Consider the following 19,109-nt stretch of genomic DNA (forward strand, 5'->3'; position numbering starts at 1 on the left):
CAATGGCTTGACAGAGAGTGTTTGCAGACTAGGGACGAGGAGGTCCAATCCCTTATGACTTCATTGATGTAGGATTGATCCCAGGCTCATAAACTTCAGCCTGGTCTGCACACAGTTTCTGTACTGGCATCTATTTATCTGTGGTACTTGAATGGCTCCCATCCCCCTAGTATCAAAGTGCTTTACCATCTTTAATGTATTCATTCTCTCAACACCTTTGTGAGCGAAGGAAGTGCTGTTATCCTCATTTTACAGATAGGGAACTTAGGCACAGGGTCTTCCTGAGGCTAAGTGACTTGCTCAGGATCACAGAGGAAGCCTGTGGCAAAACTGCTGAGTGAGAAACAAATGCTGTTGTTTTCAGTTCATTTAGGATATTTCTCTTTCTTATTTTATATCTCAGAGTTTTTCTAGACAGTCAAAGTTGAACACTCAGCACTCCCAGGTGAGCAGCTCTTTATAGTTGTTCGTGAAGAATTGCACATAGTTGAAGATAAAACTCAGCATGTTCCTTTATATCCCAACGGAAGTAGTGTATGTCTTGAAAGTGACACTCTGAGATCTTGGACATCTTCCAAGATTTTCATGTAGCACTTGCCTTCTGGAAAAGAAGGCGGCTTACCCGTATGGAGTGATGTCTGCAGATTCATTAACTCCTTCACTGCAGGACCCTTGTGCCAACTTCCCTGACTCAGTTTTCAATGTAATATCCGGATTGACTTTGCCAAGTGTGGCTGCTTTCAGCAGCATGATTGTTGGACCTGTCTGGAGTGTTTGGCATCACTGATATAGTGAAGATTTTTAATGACGGAAGACGTACCAGGCTTAACTTGGACATATTCTTTCAATGTGGCCCTACCTCCCTGGCAGATCTTCGTTGTGTTCTGATAAAAACTGCTTGCCAAGCACTGCACACTGTGGCAGCACTGAATGGACTCACATACTCTTCAATGCCCGTTGAAAAGGCACAAATTAGTCTCTCTCTCTCTCTTTGAAACTGGGCATCAGAAACTTGTTTTCAGACTGCAGACCTTACCATTTGTATGATGTATATCCAGAATTCAGTTAAAGAGCCATTGATTAGGAGCCAGGAACTCATTAGTTCTAATCTTGACTCTGTGCACATGGGCAAATCACTTATTGTCTCATAGAGGTTACTTATCTCATAGAGATGTTGTGAGACTTAAGTAGTGAACATCCATGCAGTACTCTGATGAGAGTAAGTGCTACTGTTCATAAATTTGCTGTCTACCTGTCCATGGTGCTTATATGGCTCCCTTCTCTGTATTTGAATGCCTCACAATCTTTAATGTATTTATCCTCACAGCACCTTCTGATGTAGTGCAATGCTACAATTTTACAGATGGAGAGCTGAGATACAGAGAGACTAAGTGACCCTCTCAAGGTCACACAGGAGGTCAGTGGCAGAGCAGGGAATAGAATCCAGATCTCCCAAGTCCCAGTCTAGCACCCTAACCATTGAACCTTTCCCTCCCTTTAGGAGCTTCTAAAGCAGTGGGGGATTGTTTGTTTGCATCATGGTGGTGGCTTAAGCTTGTCACTATAGAACTCTCCCAAGACATGAAGCTTACTTAAGTATCTCTGCAGCACAAACTGCTAGGGTATCCAGGCGTCTTAGCAAAGGACCCAGATAAACTCACCTATAATCTTTGACCATTTCTCCTTTATTCTCACTGCCCAGGTATGTGGGAAACCTTCCAAGAATATTCGACTATTCCCCTCTAGATCCAACACAAGATTTCAACACGCAGATGTAAGTGCCAGGTTCCTATTATTAAGCATATTGAGCCAAGGATGCTACGGCAAACTAGCTGTAAATAGTAGGAGAGCATCTTGACATGGGTTGGGGGAAGGACAGGGGAGGAAGAATTATAAGTATATGTTCCAGCCTAGCTAATTGTAGACAGTAAAGAGATTTTAAGGAGTTAAAATTACTGTCAGTTTCTTTGCTCCAAACCTGCAGGAAAATCTTTGTCTTTCTGTTTGTTTTTCTTCCCCTTCTCCCTACAGGGCTAAATTAGGACACGGCCTCCTTTCGGGCCAGTACTCTAAACCACCAATGAAATCTGAGCTTATTGAACAGGTGATGAAGGAAGAACACAAGGTATTTGACTGAGCATTCGCAGCCTGATAACTAGGTAAAAGTGACGTCCTGAGAAAAGGGAACAGGTGTTGGCTATTGGAGAGCGTGGGGGTGCAGTTGATCCCATGCGGCATGTTTAGCAAGGTGTAATGTGCAAGATTCCCCTCAGGAAACTATTAGTCAGCAGCTATTTGTGCAAAGTTTTAAAGGGACCGGTTTTTTTGCTAATAGGGTATTCTGCTGCTCCAGCTGTGCCATGAACTCTTGTGCACATATGTAAAGGGACAACAGAAGGCTATTTTAGAGAGCCCTAAATATTTGGGATTGAACTCCTCAACCTGGCTAAAGCTCAAAATGAAGGATAATGACCCAAAGGACCTGATCCTGTCACCAGTGAAATCCAGGGCAAAACTCCTGTTGATGTCAGTGCCATCGGGATAGGTTCCAGTATGGCAAACAGAAGAATATTTAATGGTGCAGGAGACTTTTGTCTCTGTAGGACTGACTTCTTTATTGTAAATAATGCAATTTTATGGCCTCTGTTTCATAATTCACCACTTCTGATTAGCGATGGGCCTGCCTAGGAGGTGGCGTTCAGATCCCTGTCTAATCTGGAGTTAAGATGGGGCGTAGTTCATATCTGATGGTGTGGAAAACTTGTCCAGCTTTCTCTACCCTGGAAACACAAGAGTAAAGGTGGGTTTCGATACCCTCCATCCTGCTGCCACTGGAGTTTCAAGGAGGTACAATTGTGGCCCATGTCTATTTTATGACATAATACAATTGTGGCCCATGTCTATTTTATGACATAAATCATTTACAGTAAGAAGAGCTGACAGCTGCTTTGTGTGGAGTGGAGATCAGTTTGGGTCTAAAATAAAGGCAATCCTAGAGAGGCACAGTGTATTACAGTCAAACATCTGTAATATATAAATGAGGAAAGGGGAGAGAAGGATTTTTCCCCTAGCCTGTCTCATACAGGATCTCATCCATCCATAATAATGAGCACTCGTAGTGTGGAACTGACCTTTTATTGCAAACAGTAGAGCCATACATGGGCAGTAATTTTGCAGCAGCAGAGACATTTTGTAGTTCCTGAAAGTCCAATATTGTCCTTGTTTCTAATCTCTGGTTTGCTGTTGCATCTTTCCCTTGTGGCATGAATGTTAGATCTTTTTCTAATGCTGCATAAACCACTGCTCCTTTTTCAGTTTGCTTACCAGATATCCAGAGCCAGCCATGGCTGGTATTGCCGCATCCACCTACCTCCATATTAACTTATCTGCACACTCTTCTCTTTAAACAGTGGGTACCTTACGCTTTTATTCACACAACAGTCAAGCAGCCTATCAAGCCTCCTGTATATCCTACTATCCCTTGATCCTTATCACATCAGTCATTTTTGAACAAGACATACTAGGCTCAATTCTTGTGTGATGCTGTCTGGTCCCTGGTAAATAAGGGGTGCCAGCTAATCTCCTACCTCCTCTTGCACAAGTGCTCAAGAGAAGGTTTACGGGAGCTGGTGAGGCAGCTGGTGAGGTGGAGGAGGGAGAATGACTTTGGGGACATCATTTGCTATGGGGCAAGGAGTGCAGTTGCCGCATCCCCCCCCCCCACCCCCCGATCTTGTTACAATCCTCCCCCTCGACTTTGGACAGGGTCTTTATGAAAGAAAATCTCCCCCCGCCCCCCTTGAATTTTTCTGAAATGATGCCCATGTTTGGGAAAATCAGGTTCCTTGCCCAAAGCTGTAAGGGGGTAGGTTGAACCCCCAAACTGTGGGAATTTGCCTGTTTACTTTCTGATGGTTAAATTATTTTTCTTTCTTGTTACAAACACTAACCCACAGGGATTCATAGAATCATGGATTTTAAGACCAGAAGTTGACCTCCTGCATAACACAGGCCATAGATTTTTATCCAGGGTGCTGCTTGCCACCCTTCCCCCCAAAGGGTGGTGCTCCGAGCAGAAGTGAGGAAGCCCTGTGCGAGTGGTGTGGACTTGCAAAATGGGGCATTGCATGGTGTGTTCTAAGGAGGGAGCCCAAGAGGGGAAGTTTGGATTTAAATCTCAGCTTTCCCAGGGCTCAGTTGGGGGCGTGAAGATGTGAGGCTCTTGGTTGGGCCCATTACAGTATACAGTGTGAGCTCTGAAACGTGGATCCAAGTCTGGGGAAGGAGGGTGCTAGGCACATGTTTGGGGCTCCAGCTCAGTCCCATGTTAACCGCCATGTTCTCTTGCGTTATGCGGCAGCGTTGTTTTTGGGGCCCCTCATTGACCACTGGGCAGAGACGTTCCCTCTCCTCTCCAGGAGCTTCTCCACAATAAATTGGGGCTAGGATCATCTGGGCATATCTCACCTAATCAGTTCCCTGCCACTAGAGGGGCTTCAGGCATTGGTGGCACCTTGATCTCTCCTATTCTCAGCCTGCGGCTCACAGCAGTTTAATCTAACTAGTCATTGGGCCATAGGTGCTGACTCTGTGAGTGCTCTGGGGCTGGAGAACCCACAGGGAAAAATTAGTGGGTGCTCTGCACCCACCGGCAGCCAAGCTCCCCTCCCCCCCGCCCCACCTCCTCCCCCCATGAGTGCACCACATCCCTGCCTACCTCCCAGCGCTTCCCGCCCAGCCGCTGCCAAAAAGCTGTTTGGCAGCATCAGCATGGTCTGGGAGGGACGGGGAGGAATAGCAACGTGGTGCGCTCAGGAGGAGGCGGGAAAGAGGTGGGGCCGGGGTGGGGATTTGGGGAAGGGGTTGGAATGGGGGCGGGGCAGGGTTGGGAAGAGGCAGGGCAGGGGCGGGGCCTCATGGAAGGGGGTGGGGGTGGGGCCGGGGGCAGAGGGGGGTTGAGCACCCACGGAAAAGAGGGGAACTCGGCGCCTATGCATTGGGCTCAATATAGGGGGACCTTGGTGAACTTTAATGGCCTGTGTTATACAGCAGGTCAGGCTTAGAAGATCTAGTGCAGAGATTCTCAAACTTCATTGCACCGCGACCCCCTTCTGACAACAAAAATTATTACATAACCGCAAGAGGTGGGACCAAAGCCTGAGCCTGCCCGAGGCCTGTGGCTCTGGGTAGGGGGGCCGAAGCCCGAGCCCCACCACCCTGGGCAGGGGGCCAAAGCCCAAAGGCTTCATCCCTGGGGGGGGAGGGAGCCTGTAACTTGAGCCCCACTGCCCAGGGCTGAAGCCAAAGCCTGAGCCCCGGGTGGTGGGGCTTGCGTTTGGGCTTGGGCTTGGGCTTAGACTGGCTGGGTCCTGGGGCCAAACACCAGCCCTGGCGACCCCACTAAAACTTTGTGGTCCCGACCCACAGCTTGAGAACCACTGATCTAGTGGTTTCTTCTGGCCTTAAACTTTATGAAACCATGGACCACAGTTCATCTTTCTTCTGTCTGCAGGGGGTTTCATTATCTCATGTTTTTCTCACCCCCTCCCCCCGCTAGCTAGTGCTTCTAGGCTTCCCTTATTTTCTTCCGGCAATCCATGTTGGTGGGGTGACTTTGTAGTATCCTGGAAGCAAGCCCTTAGTTACCATGAAAATACAGTGTTGTCTTGCCAGGCGCATGCTATAGAGGTTTATATCTGTGTAACTGTATAACCTCAATTTACTTTGATGCTGTTTTGGCAGTAAAATTTTGGATCTAGTTTGTATTTGTGTCCCTGCCAACCTTTGTTACCCTGAGCCCAATACAGAACATGAAATTTAACCAGAGGCCAACCCTCCCTCCCACCAAGGTGGGATGTTTGGAAACAAAAGGTCAACTTGTAATAGATACTGAAGATACTGTGTCTGGAGGGGAACTTTCTTTCTTGGAAGAAGCATCTATGATAAATTCCAAGATGTATTTTTAGATATAACAGAAGTTGGACATGCTTTTGTCACAGAAACAGAGTGACAGTTGCCGTAGTTACCTATATTATACCCCTCACCACCCCCACTTTCTTTCTGATGCTACAGAAATTTCACCCGACCCGATATTCTTATTTAAAAGGGAATTTGTCAGTAGACAGATTTTGAACAAAGGTGGAATCTCTGGTTTGCAACTGTGGTTTGCGTCATCTAAAATCACATCTCAGTGAACGCTTCTCCTGAATGATTGCTTTGCCAGTGATTTAGTCCTAGGTTTACAGAAGCTTTGGTGAATCTGCTTGCGTTTCATTTATTAAAAGTTAAGAACTAACGTTAATTCATCATTAACACTGAGAAATGGAGGATTCAATTTTCAAGAAGTTCAACACCTCAGTGTTAAGGTGTCTACAGCGACTAACTTGTTGCATATCCTACGGATGTTTAACAAAACAAAGGGCAATGTCTTAACTTTCACATTTAATGGGATGAGGGGGATTAGAATGAAAACTGCATCTCCACCTTAGCTACAGCATTTGCTAGTGTGAATGTTGTAATAAACTATCCAGAGCTTTCTGCAGAGTAACATTTGGGGCTAATCTCTGCCAGTTAATTAAATAGAAAGAGCGCCATCCATGGGCACAAAAGAATATGCATTGTTCATAATTTAGTAGATTCAAATGTCTTCAAATGTCTTCCTGTTTAAGCAGTTTTTAACATGGTGTCAGGAGTGAAACAGTTTTTACTGTTTTAATTCTTTGTTGTACTAGGGCCTTGTTTAGAAAGTTGCTGGGGTAGACATTTCCCACTCTCGCTCCCTCTGGTGGAGTTGCACTGGTGGCATTGCAATGGTGGGAATTTTGTAGATAAATGCTACTGTAGACCTAGTGCACATTTTGCCCTCCAAGATGTTTGCTCTGGCATTTGCAATGAATGCGTATAATCGTGTAGGGATTTTTGGCCAAACCTGTAAGACTGTTTCCTTGACTCCTGTTTTTTTGTGTGTGTAACATGAATTTCACATCTTACTCATTAGCATTTTTCACCAAGTGCGCTTTTAACATCCTGGGTCTTTGGAATCCAGCCATAAACTGATGTCAGTGGGTGCCGCCTGTCAAAGCATTTGTGTGAGATTTTGAGTGGTTCAGTCCGCTCTATATATAGCTAAACTGTTTTGTAACTGTTGATGAGGAAAGTATGCCCAGTAGTCTATAAATATTCCTGGTTCTGTGGTGTTAGAACCTTCTTTCCACTACGGTAAAGCAGTTTAGGAAGAGCAGTGGGCTACTTGGAGCCATTTCAACATAAAAAAGAGCCCCAAAGTCTATAGAGTCACCAGGAACTGATTTTTCATTCAGGACTTTGCCACTGATCTTGTTTTTTGGCTTAAATTGATCAAGTTTCCCTCTGGTGGAAAGGGCTTGCTGTGTGTGTAAGATCCTAGTCTCGAGAATACGGCACATTTGCACATTTTTCTTCTCGCTACTCAGATGGTCGAATAAAAGTTGCATTTAAATGGCAATGGGGCTTAATTCCAAATTCAGTGCACCAAAAATCTGGGAAAGCCTGGTTGCGGGCCAGGCAGTTTGCTTGCTTCTAAGTCCTTCTGTCTTAGAAGGAAGCAGGGTATATAGTTTCTCCTTTGATGCAGGGCAGTTGAGGACACCAATATGATATGCAACCCAGTATTCAGAAATTCCCAGCACCCTTAAGTCTCTAGATGTTTACAGAAGCCCTTAAAGAGCATCTTAGTGTAATGATATTACTGATGTACTGCCAGCAGTTGAGCAAGCATTGTAAACTAAGGGCCTGGTTCTGATCTCCATTGATCTAAAAGGAGTTAGTCCTTGTTTATACTGGTGACATTGAGATCAGAATTGGGCCTTCTGAGTGAAAGTTTCCTTTAAAAATGTGGTTTACCTGTGTCATATTTCATGCTGCTTCTCCTATATTATAATGGGGTGGTAGCACCACTCTACTTACTTGTTTACTAGCCTGTTTTTCCAAGTGCTCTAAAATACACACGCTTGCTTGGATTGTCTTGAAAATTATTGTGCCTCGTGGGGGCCCAATCTAGGATTAGTGGTCAAGTGGTAGAGAGGAAGCCTCCTTGAGTCCCTCCCCCACAGATGGTCCCCACTCATGCACTATTCTTTACCATAATTTCCTCAAAATACCACCACTTCCTTAAAGAACAAGGGAAATTCACTGTCCAAAAACTTTAACACAGAATTAGAATTGACTGGCAGTGCCTCATACCCTTCCCGAATGCAGTATGCACCTGTGCTTAAACCTCTGTAAACCAGGAATTACAGAATTAAGGTTCACACCATCCCCAGCCTGCATCCTTTACTCTGCCCTCTTTGAATGAGGCCCCAACTTGCCCTTGTCAGACATCCTGGCACGTTTTCCTTCCGGAGGATATGGGGCGCTGCGGGGACAGAGCCCACAGAGGCTGCAGGAGAAACTGTCAACCATGTTCCTTCACTAAGGTGAAGTCACATTTTGGGCAGGCTTAATGAACACCAGCTAGTTGCATCTGGCCTAGATTTGGCATACTCTGCACAAACCACCCCTGAGTTGCCAGTTGTTACCACCTCTGGACCCTTGTCCTAAGGATTCCCTCTGGAACAACACCTGCACTTGCTTCTGTCATGTAGCGTGTTGTCTCGTGTAAGTACTGTTGTAAGCACTCCCCGCACCAATCTATGCAGCTGTGCTGAGCGCAGTGACGGGCAGTTGGAGTGTGCAGATAAATGAGAGAGTTCTGTCGGTCAAACACATAACTTAGTTATTCTTCATGTCTTCTTATTATAAGGCAGCCCTGGCTGAAGCATAATTACAAAGGCCAGCTTTAGGGGACACAGAGGTGGGGTGCGGCTGATGTATACCGTAGTTCTTTGTTTCCTGGTTTTCAGAGATATAAGTATAGGTGCATTTGCCGTTCTGGAAGGATACGAATCAATGCTGGTCAATCCAAATGCTGCATTTACAAAGCTTTTAGGCAGTGGATTATGAATCACATTCAGGGGCATGGCTTCATTTCCTGTGGCACTTTGATCATGAAACCTAACTTTTAAGGTTCGAGCCAGTGTATAATTCAGACCAATGTGCACAGAAGTGCTTTTCAAAAATATTTCTCTCTTCATTTGTTTTTAGCCTCAACACAATGGAATTTCTCCTCGAATGTTTAAGGCCTTTGTAAGCAAAGGGCACCCAGAATTCTCCTCCAATAGACAGCAAGATGCACAGGAGTTTTTCCTGCACCTTATAAACCTAGTAGAGGTGAGAAAGTATTCACTACTTCTTCTCTTTATCTCTGCTTGACATGTTAGGAGATGAGAAACAGGACAGTATGTGATCTCATCATTTTTTTACAAACCCTTTAAGGCCTTGGCTACACAAGAATTGCACTGACCTAACTAAATCAGTTTCTAAACCAGTATAGTCCCTTTCAACAGCTACCCAGTATACAATTACAAGTATACCGGTATATAATTACAAGTTGTCAATATATTTATAATTATGAAGACTGTGAATGTTAAATGGAACAGGTATTATTATTATTCCACATATTTATATCTTCTTCTGAAGCAGATAAATCACTCTGTCTAGCTCCCTTACAAATCTCAGCTGTATGTTATTGAATCATTATGGGGAAGATGGATTCCCATACTGAACGCAAAGTGTCTGTTGTATGAAATGTTACTTCCATTAAGCTGCAGCTCAGTGCTACAATGCAAAAGAGTCACACTGTGAATGCTAATGCTTTCTTTAAGGCATTAAAAAGGAAATTTACAAAGGAGACAACCAATTACAATTTAAAGCATACCTCCCCCTCTCCCCTGCCCTCCGGGATTAAGGGTGTTTGTTCATGTGTTACGCTCTGTGTGAAGTTATTCAGATCTGTGTGCATAATGTTCCATGTCCCAAACCATGTGCACTGATTATGGGGGTGGTGAGTAGATCTTTTCCTGCAAGTGCCTGATAACAGACATTAACTTGCATAACAAAGAGAAGGTGTATTATTTGAGTGGCATTCCAGCTGGATAATTAACTAAAATTTGCTTGTTCTGTTTCAATGCAGTTCTCAGAGCATAAGAGTAATAATCTGGTTGCTGAAAGGATTCTGTAAGGCACATTCTACCCAACATATTTACTGTAACCTGCCTTCTTCCTGCTCCCTACTGTTCCTTTCACTCCATGCAGCATATCTCTATTAAGGCCCCCATTCAGCAAGTTACACTGTGTGGGCAGACATCTGTCTCTCCTCACGGATGTCAGTGGCAACTTCCAGGCTCATGCAGGGCTCTTCCGGCATGGACTAACATGTGGCCCTTAGGGCGTGAGCTCCTTGGGGCAAGGGTGGTATCTTTTGATGTCTGTAAAGCAGTTTGCATACTCTGGGCTCTGGATGCTACTCAAGTGATCAGGTCTGATCTTCCCTTCAGAGAAACCGCATTGGCTCAGAAAACCCCAGCGATGTTTTCCGGTTCCTGGTGGAAGAACGCACACAGTGCTGCCAGTCTAGGAAAGTCCGATACACAGAAAGGGTAGACTATCTCATGCAGTTACCTGTGGCCATGGAGGCAGCAACGAACAAAGGTAAAGTCAAAAGGGTGCTGGTGGGCTGGCTTGTTGGTGCTGTCTGTCTAAAATCAATAAAGGAAGGCTGATAGGGGATGGGTTAATGTAATACTGTGTCCCTGGGTTGGTTGGCAGCAACCTGGATCGATCCTGGGATCTCTGAATCTTGGAACATGAGCATCTACTACTTGAGCTAAAAGACCCAGTTCTGTTAGCCAGGGCTGTAGCACCTTCATAAGTGGTCCATCCACATTGAGTTGGTGGTGGGCTACATAGAAGCTAATCAAGAACACAACATTCCAAATCGGCTTGCACGCCTACAGGGTGTGCATATGTGTAGACTCAGGGCCCCAGGTCTGCCTGAGTATTTCCAGAGCATGGGGAAAGTGCTGCAAAATGAAGAGGACTCCTCTTTCAGAAAGCCTTTGACAAAGTCCCACAGCAAAGGCTTTTAAACAAAGTAAGCAGCCGTGAGATAAGAGGGAAGGTGCTCTCATAGATCAGTAACTGGTTAAAAGATAGGAAACAATGAATAGGGATAAATGGTCAGTTTCCACAGTGGAGATGGGTAAATAGCATGGTTGCCCAAGGATCTGTACTGGGACCAGTGCAGTTTAACATATTCATAAATGATCTGGAAAAGGGGTAAACAGGGAAGAGGCAAAATTTTCCGACAAAATTACTCAAGATAGTGAAGTCTAAAGATGACTGCAAAGAATTACAAAGGGATCTCATAAAACTGGGTGACTGGGCAACAAAATGGCAGATGAAATTCACTGTTCATAAATGCAAAGTAATGCACATTGGAAAACATAATCCCAACTCTACTTTCCAAATGATGGGGTTTAAATTAACTGTTACCACTCAAGAAAGAGATCTTGGAATCATCATGGATAGTTCTCTGAAAACATCCACTCAATGTGCAGCGGCCGTCAAAAAACCTAACAATATGTTGGGAGCTATTATGAAAGGGATAGAAAATAAGACAGGATATAGCATAATGCCACTATATAGATCCATGGTATGTCCAAAGCTTTAATACTGCATGCAGTTCTGGTCACCCCATCTCAAAAAAGATCTATTAGAATTGGAAAAGGTACAGAGAAGGGCAATGAAAATGATCAAGGGGTATGGAATGGCTTCCATATGAGGAGAGACTAAAAATATTAGGTTGTTTGGTTTAGAAAGGGATGATCAAGGGGAGATAGGATAGTGGTCTATAAAATCAGGAATGGTGTGGAAAAAGTGAATAAAGAAGTTTTATTAACACTTTCACACAATACAAAAAACCAGAGGTCACCTAATGAAATTAATAGGCAGCAGGTTTAATATAAAGAAGAGGAAGTACTTTTTCACATAATGCACAACTAACCTGTGGAACTCAGTGCCATGGGATGTTGTGATGGCCAGAAGTATAACTGGGTTAAAAAAAGGACTGGATACGTTCATGGAGGATAGGTTCATCAATGGCTATTAGCCATGATGGTCAGGGATGCAGCCCCATGCTCGGGGCTACTTAAACCTCTGACTGCCAGATGCCGGGAGTGGAAGATGGAATGGATCGCTCCATAATTTCCCTGTTCTGTTCACTCCTTGAAGCTCTGGTATGGGCCACTGTCAGAGACAGGATACTGGGCAAGATGGACCATTGGTCTGACCTAGTATGTCCTCTCTTTTATTCGTATGTTCTCCGGCATGCTTGGCTCAGTTTGCTGTGTTCAGTCCTGCTTTAATCTGCCACCTAGGCAGATAAAATGCAAATTTTTTAACAATGAGAGTAATTAACTATTGGAACAGATTACCACAGGAGGTGCTAAATTCTTTGTCACATGGAGCTTGGCTATCTCCTAACAGACCTGCTCTTGTTGAGCCACAATGTGATGCAGAAATCACTGGGTGTGATTCTCAGGTCTGTGTTATGCAGGAGGTCAGACTAGATGATCATAATGATCCCTTTGGGCCTTAAAATCCATGAATCTATAACCACTTTCGTTCTTTTCTGGAATAAGAGATGAACATTAGGAGACAAAATTGAACTTTTGTGACACTGTAGGCCTGGGGGTCTGGATTTCCTAATTGCAACCCATAAGGCAGACTTCAAATGCCATGGTGACCCCTTGTGAGAAATATCCCATGTCTTGGCATCATAAAGGGTTGAGGCTCCTTTCATGGATGTAATACACATAGAGGAGGGGGCTTTCCATTAAGGGAGGCTGATATGAGCCTAATCTTTGAAAAATATTGCAGACCTAGTGATCATGGCTGCATAGATCTACTTCTCAATATTTTAAATATTCCCACAACAGCTCAGTGTTCAGAGAGAATCTTCTCTTTTACCTGGGCCTTTCTTGGGTCAGATACTGCAGTTAGGTGTGACAGCTCTTCACCAGAGTTTGTTATGGTTCCTTCAGAGTCATCTAGTCCAAGCATTCTGCTTAAATTTATTAGGAAACAGAGGAATGCTGTTGACTGTTATAGAAAAGTGTCATCGCTTTCTTTTTAATTGCAGAACAACAGAAATTGTTTAATAAAGAAACAGCAAAACTTACATTTTTAAAGGCTTGTTTGGCACTTCTGTGACAAAGCCACTTTGAAAACATGAACACAGATTTTTCTCTTGTAGTGTAACTTACGTGTGGGGGTTATCTGCAGAGTCAAACTGATGGCTTTTAATAGTCAATATTTATTTATGGTAGTGCCGCATTTGGGATCAGGGCCCAATTGTGCTGGGCAGTGTGCAGATATATAAAACAGAAAATCCTTGCTCTGAAGGGCTTACAATCTAAAGACACGAACAGCGAAAGAGCAGAGCATAGGCTACAACATACAAGCAAATGAATGTGGGGAAGAATTGGCCCAGCTTTTTTAGTTACATGTATTGTAGAGGGTTTTTTTTTTTTTTTTTTTTCATTTTCTGGATTTTAATGAGGTGGGGAGTGAGGGAGAAGGGAAAAGAAAAGAAAAAAGAGGAATAGTTGCAGCTTATCTCCTGTCAAGCTACACCAGCAGGCTGGGTTTTGTTGACATCATGGTAGAGGCGAGTCTGAAGGAGGAAGTATAAGGTGGTGGCTGTTTGTATCTTATCAGGGTGTTTTCCCCATGCATGAGGAGCAGTGGGAGAGAAAGCGCAGTGGTATGCAAGGGAGAGGATGGTTAGGAATGGCTGGGATCATTGGTAGGGTGAGGATGGGGGTTGATATAATGGTAGGCTGCGGTGAAGTTGTGAGGGGCCCTAAAGGGAAAGACAAGAAGTGTGTGTTTGATGTAGAGGTGAAGAGGGAAGCCAGTGGAGGGACTCAAAGAGGGGCCCTGTTGTGGTCAGTAAATTGTCCTTGGTTTTGCTGTTCTCCACTGTTTCTTTCACATCAAGTTTTAATAGATTTTAAGGTCATAAGAGTCTATTTGAAACCCTAGTCTGTCCTCCTGCATAACAGGCTGTAAAATTTCAGCCAGTGGTTCCTGCATGGAGCCCCTAACTTGTGGTTGAATTAGAACATGTCTTTTAGAAAGACATCCAGTCTTGATTTGAAGACTCCAAGGGAGGATTTACCACATTCCTTGGTAATCTGTTCCAACAGTAAATATGTTCTGTTAAAAATTTGCATCTTATTTCCAGGAGTTTATAGCTCAGGAGCTTTTAGTTTTGACAATTTCTGGTACATCTGGCCATCACTGGCAAGGTAAGCACTATAGTCCTGCCCAGTATATAGCCCTGACCAGTCAAGAAAGCACAATGGAGGGGTAGACCAGCAATGGTTTTCAGAGTCTAATTGAGCTGATGAAGTTGGCAGAGAGGCATAGCCATTTGTACAGAAATAAAAACCTTGCCATAAAGAATTTAATCACTTGTTTCCAAGTGTTCACACTGCCCTGTCCTCCGTGTGATCAGAACCCTGTTAACCAGAAATGTGTTTAAAACATGGCTGTGATCCTGATGCAGACAGGATCTTGATGTCTCCTGGACATATTTAGACCCATATAAAAGCTCCCCCCCCCCCCCCCAAAAAAAAAAAAGCTGGCGAGAAGTAAGACTGCAGTGAAAGATACTGTGGCAGATGCATTGTTCATGTAGCCTTCAGTGTCATGTCTGCTTCTGATCAGATGAATTAATTGCCTACGAACTGAAGAGGAGAGAAGCAGAAGCTGCTAGGAGACCTCTGCCAGAGCTCATCCGTGCCAAGATCCCATTTAGTGCGTGTCTGCAGGCCTTTTCTGAACCAGAAAACGTAGATGACTTCTGGAGCAGTGCCCTTCAAGCAAAATCTGCAGGCGTTAAGTAAGTGTGTGGTTCCATATTAAAAGCACAATGTGTTCATAATATAGTTTATTTTACCACTTGGCTATGACACAGCAAGAAATAGACAGTGATGCAGAGTCCGTTATGGATCGGGATTGGGGATGAGGCTCATGAATGTAAAAGGTGGCAGATTAGTACAGCTCTGTCACAGTAAGGAGTGTAGTTCGCCTTTCAAAAGCTTGTAATGACCCTCTGAGCAACAAATAAATAAATCATCTTTGTTGAACTTCAGGAATGATCTTCATTTGGATGTTTGTCGCAAAGCTTGTTGTTGTTGTTCGTTATTTATTTGTATTACAATAGCACTGAAGCGCCCTGGTCATGGAGCAGGACACCGTTGGGCTTGGTGCTGTACAAACAACAAAAGCCACTCCTTGTCCCAACTTGCTTACAATCTGAGTATGGACAACAGATGGATACGGACAGGCTGATGGGGGAGTACAAGGAAATAATGAGATGATATTGGTGTTAGGCCAGGGTCTCAGCCTGCCAGCCGCCTGACTGTTGTCAAGTTTCTGTAGGCATCGTGAGAAGGGAGAGTTTTAAGGAGGGATTTGAAGTTGGATAATGAAGTAGCTTTGTGGATGCTTATAGGGAGTGTAAAACTTAGTGGCTTGGTAAGTTTCTGCTCACCTTTATAGGGTTACCATACGTCCGTATTTTCCCAGACAGGTCCGGCTTTTTAGTTCTTAAATTGCCGTCCAGGAGGAATTTTTAAATATCTAAAAACGTCCGGGAAAATACAGTCGTATGGTAACCCTAAGTCCAAAGTCCCGGGGCTGGCAGCGCTTCCTGGGGCAGCTCCTGGCGCCTGCCCGCCGGCAGGAACCTGCAGTGTGGGCGGCTCTTAGGCACAGAGGCGGAGGGGGTCTCCGCGTGCTGCCCCGGCTCCCTCCTGCCCAATCAGAGTCTGCGGGGGCGGGGTTTGCAGGCGCCGGCAGCGGGCAGAGAGCACTCCCCCCGTCCTCCCAACCAGACCCTAGGAGCCAGAGGGACCTGCCGGATGCTTCCCAGGAGCCGCCCCAGGTAAACACCGCCAGGACTCCCCACCTCGCCCCCCGGCAGATCCCTCTGGCTCTTAGGGTCGGGTCGGGGGGGCAGAGGGCTCTCTGCACGCTGCCGGCGCCTGCAAGCCCCGCTCTGTAGCTCCGGCAGCTCCCATTGGCGCTTTTCCTGGCCAATGGGAGCCACAGAGCTCGCGCTTGCGGCAGGCGCAGCACGTGGAGACCCCTCAGCTGCCCCATATCCTAGGAGCCAGAGGGACCTGTGGCAGGAGGGGTGAGTAAGCAAGTGAGGCAGGGTGAAGAGGCAAGTGGTGAGCAGCGGAGGTTGAGTAGGTGAGCGGGGGTATGTGTGTGAAAAGGCCAGCGGCGGGCAGCGGGGGTTGAAGATGCAAGCCAACAGCGGGTGGGTGGGCGGGCGGGGGTGAGGAGGCAAGAAGCATCGAGCCAGCTGCAGGCGGGGGTTCTTGGGGTGGGCATGGGGGTTTCTGGCAGGGGAGTGAGGAGGTGAGTGGCAGGTGGGAGGAGGCGAGTGGTGGACTGAGGAGGGACGCAGCAAGCCAGCGGCAGGCCAGGGGGTGAGGAGGGGTGTGGTGGCAGGGCCGAGCGGGGAGAGGGCGGGGCCTGGGGTGGAGCATGGGAGGAGCGGGGGTGGACTGTGGGCAGGGCCGACACCCCCCCGTGAAGTGTCCTCTTTTTTGAATGTTCAAATATGGTAACCCTACACCTTTAGCCTGGGTCCCATGCAGTTGCTAGTGGTAGAGATCTATGTTTCCATACAAGAGACCAAGTATGGATCTCCATCCCTTGTCTCTTGTTATCCAGCTTTGTCTGAAGATGCTCTAAAGCACCACATGCAGCCCCTAGGCAGAATAGGGTGGAGCAAATGGAGGTAGAAGTTCTTCCTTGATCAGGCTGTAGGGATGAAGATTTCAAATTGCAGAAAGGGCAGTACTAAAAATTTGGTTTCTGATATGTCTGAATTTCAGCCAAAATACCCCAGCATGACTATCAGTGTTGTAGAGTTAGGATACATTTGTAATACTTAATTATTGTTACTTATATGGTGTCACTTTGCATGGTGTTTTACAGGCAAATATAAAGAGGAGGAACCTGCCTCCATGCAGTTTACAATCTAAAGTCAGACGGAAAATGTAATAAAAAGGGCTCGGACACAGAAAATATTGGGAGGTCAAAGGAGAATAGAAGGAGGGATACAGCCACAGGGGGTGTAGCTTTATGCCAAGAAGAAGTGTTAAACAGTTGGGGTATTACAGAAGCTTCAGTGTGTCTTCAATAGTAGTGAAGAACTGGGCTCAGCAACTGGTCTGTTTTGGTAGACTGCCTTCTATTGTTAGCAATGCCAGCAATTGGTCGTACTCTTTAGTGTACAGTTTCACCAACTGCACCATATAGAAAACAGGCAGACAAACACACTTGGAGGGAAAGAATGTAAGAAAAACCAAAGTGTTTCATACATTAACTGTGAACATGTCCCATGGTAGTAAAGAAAATTCTGCTGTTCTAAACAGAGGCAGGATTAGGTTGCATTTAAAAGCAAAACAAAACAGGTCTTCAAATACATTTGTACAAAAATAAAGAAAAACACTTTGTTTTCCTTAATTTAACAATTTAATGTTAAACATTAAATTGTTGCAAAAATAGTGAGAATTCATATAGTCCAGGGGCAGGCAACCTATGGCACGTGTGCCGAAGGCGGCATGCAGGCTGATTTTCAGTGGCACTCACACTGCCCGGGTCCTGGCCACCAATCTGGGGGGCTCTGCATTTTAATTTAATTTTAAATGAAGCTTCTTAAACATTTTAAAAACCTTATTTACTTTACATACAACAATAGTTTGGTTATATATTATAGACTTATAGAAAGAGACCTTCTAAAAACGTTTAAATGTATTACTGGCCCGCGAAACCTTACATCAGAGTGGATAAATGAAGACTCGGCACACCACTTCTGAAAGGTTGCCGACCCCTGATATAGTCCTTTTCATCTGTAGATCTCATTTAGAAACAGCATTGGGGTCTTTGGGTGCTTGTAGGTAGATTACCTAATAGCCAATGTTCCTATTTGTAAAAAGATAATGTCATATATATAAAAATCACAGTGTCATCTTTAGATCCTATGTAACCTGTATTTTCAACCTAATGCCCTAAAATTCTAGCCACATGATTCATATTTTTATTTGGAGCTACTTGGGTGAACACATAGCACTGAATATGTATCCCCGCAACGGGGAGGTTCCCAGAGCTTGGGCTCCGGTCCAAGAGCTCAGGCTGTGGCCTGAGCCTGAACGTCTACACCACAATAAAATGACCCCTTAGCCTGAGCCCTATGAGCTTGAGTCAGCTGATATGGGCCAGCCACGGGTGTTTAATTCCAGTGTAGACATACCCACAGGTGTAAAACTTTTCATGTTAATGTGGCTTAGACCGTGGTCTGAGACATGGCAATCTGTGTTCTGTAATCTTGTTGCCCTGTTTTATTGACATAACTTTCTTGTGTTTCCCAGAACATCTCGCTTTGCTTCATTTCCTGAGTACCTGGTAGTGCAGATAAAGAAGTTCACCTTTGGCCTTGACTGGATACCCCAAAAGCTTGGTATGTATCTTGCATGCTTTCCTCTCCCTCGTTCGGTGCAGGTTCTCTTGGAAGGCATATGTACATTGGCGAGGCTTGAGTTTGTTACAAAATCCAGTGGGCTCCTCTTTTCATAAAGGGCCAGACCAGAACCCCAGATCTGGGGAATAAGAAGCCAATTTTACATAGTCACTTTTCATTGTAAAAGTGTCCTTTAAAAAGTGTCCTGAACTTCTCATTGGCGACTCCGACTAACAGTTTAAGGGAAGAGAATCGTGGCCGTGTTTGTAGCGTGTTTACTGAGTTCCACTCGTTATAGCATGTAAATTGCAATACAATGTGCATGTGCTAGAATGCATCAATAATCTTTTCCTCTCTGGGTTTGCAGATGTTTCCGTAGACATGCCAGACCTACTAGACATCAATCACCTCCGTGCCACGGGACTACAACCAGGAGAAGAGGAACTTCCCGACATTGCTCCGCCCATTATCATTCCTGATGACCCCAAAGGTACTGTCCTCTACCTCCAGGATCTCTCCTTCTATCCCGCCTTCCTCTGCTTGGATAGTTAGTCTCTTTTTCTTCACCTCTCTGCTGGTTCATGTGAAGCCTCTTTTTGGCTGCTATACTCCACCTGTGCAGGCCCAGAAGCATGACTCTGTGAAT

The 19,109-nt window shown here is 45.1% G+C and overlaps 1 protein-coding gene across 1 annotated transcript in view; it reads left to right on the plus strand.

The window, feature by feature from the left end:
- The window catches only part of USP13 (ubiquitin specific peptidase 13), an 83,368-nt gene that overhangs the window by 51,798 nt on the left and 12,461 nt on the right, over window positions 1-19,109 (plus strand). The window contains exons 9-15 of the mRNA XM_065410736.1: window positions 1,703-1,774; window positions 2,032-2,125; window positions 9,121-9,246; window positions 10,413-10,566; window positions 14,650-14,824; window positions 18,375-18,463; window positions 18,831-18,953. Of these exons, the coding sequence (XP_065266808.1) occupies window positions 1,703-1,774; window positions 2,032-2,125; window positions 9,121-9,246; window positions 10,413-10,566; window positions 14,650-14,824; window positions 18,375-18,463; window positions 18,831-18,953 (833 nt within the window). The remainder of the gene's footprint in view (window positions 1-1,702; window positions 1,775-2,031; window positions 2,126-9,120; window positions 9,247-10,412; window positions 10,567-14,649; window positions 14,825-18,374; window positions 18,464-18,830; window positions 18,954-19,109) is intronic.

The sequence above is a fragment of the Emys orbicularis genome, chromosome 9 (genome assembly GCF_028017835.1).
Source record: "Emys orbicularis isolate rEmyOrb1 chromosome 9, rEmyOrb1.hap1, whole genome shotgun sequence".
Taxonomy (NCBI): domain Eukaryota; kingdom Metazoa; phylum Chordata; order Testudines; family Emydidae; genus Emys; species Emys orbicularis.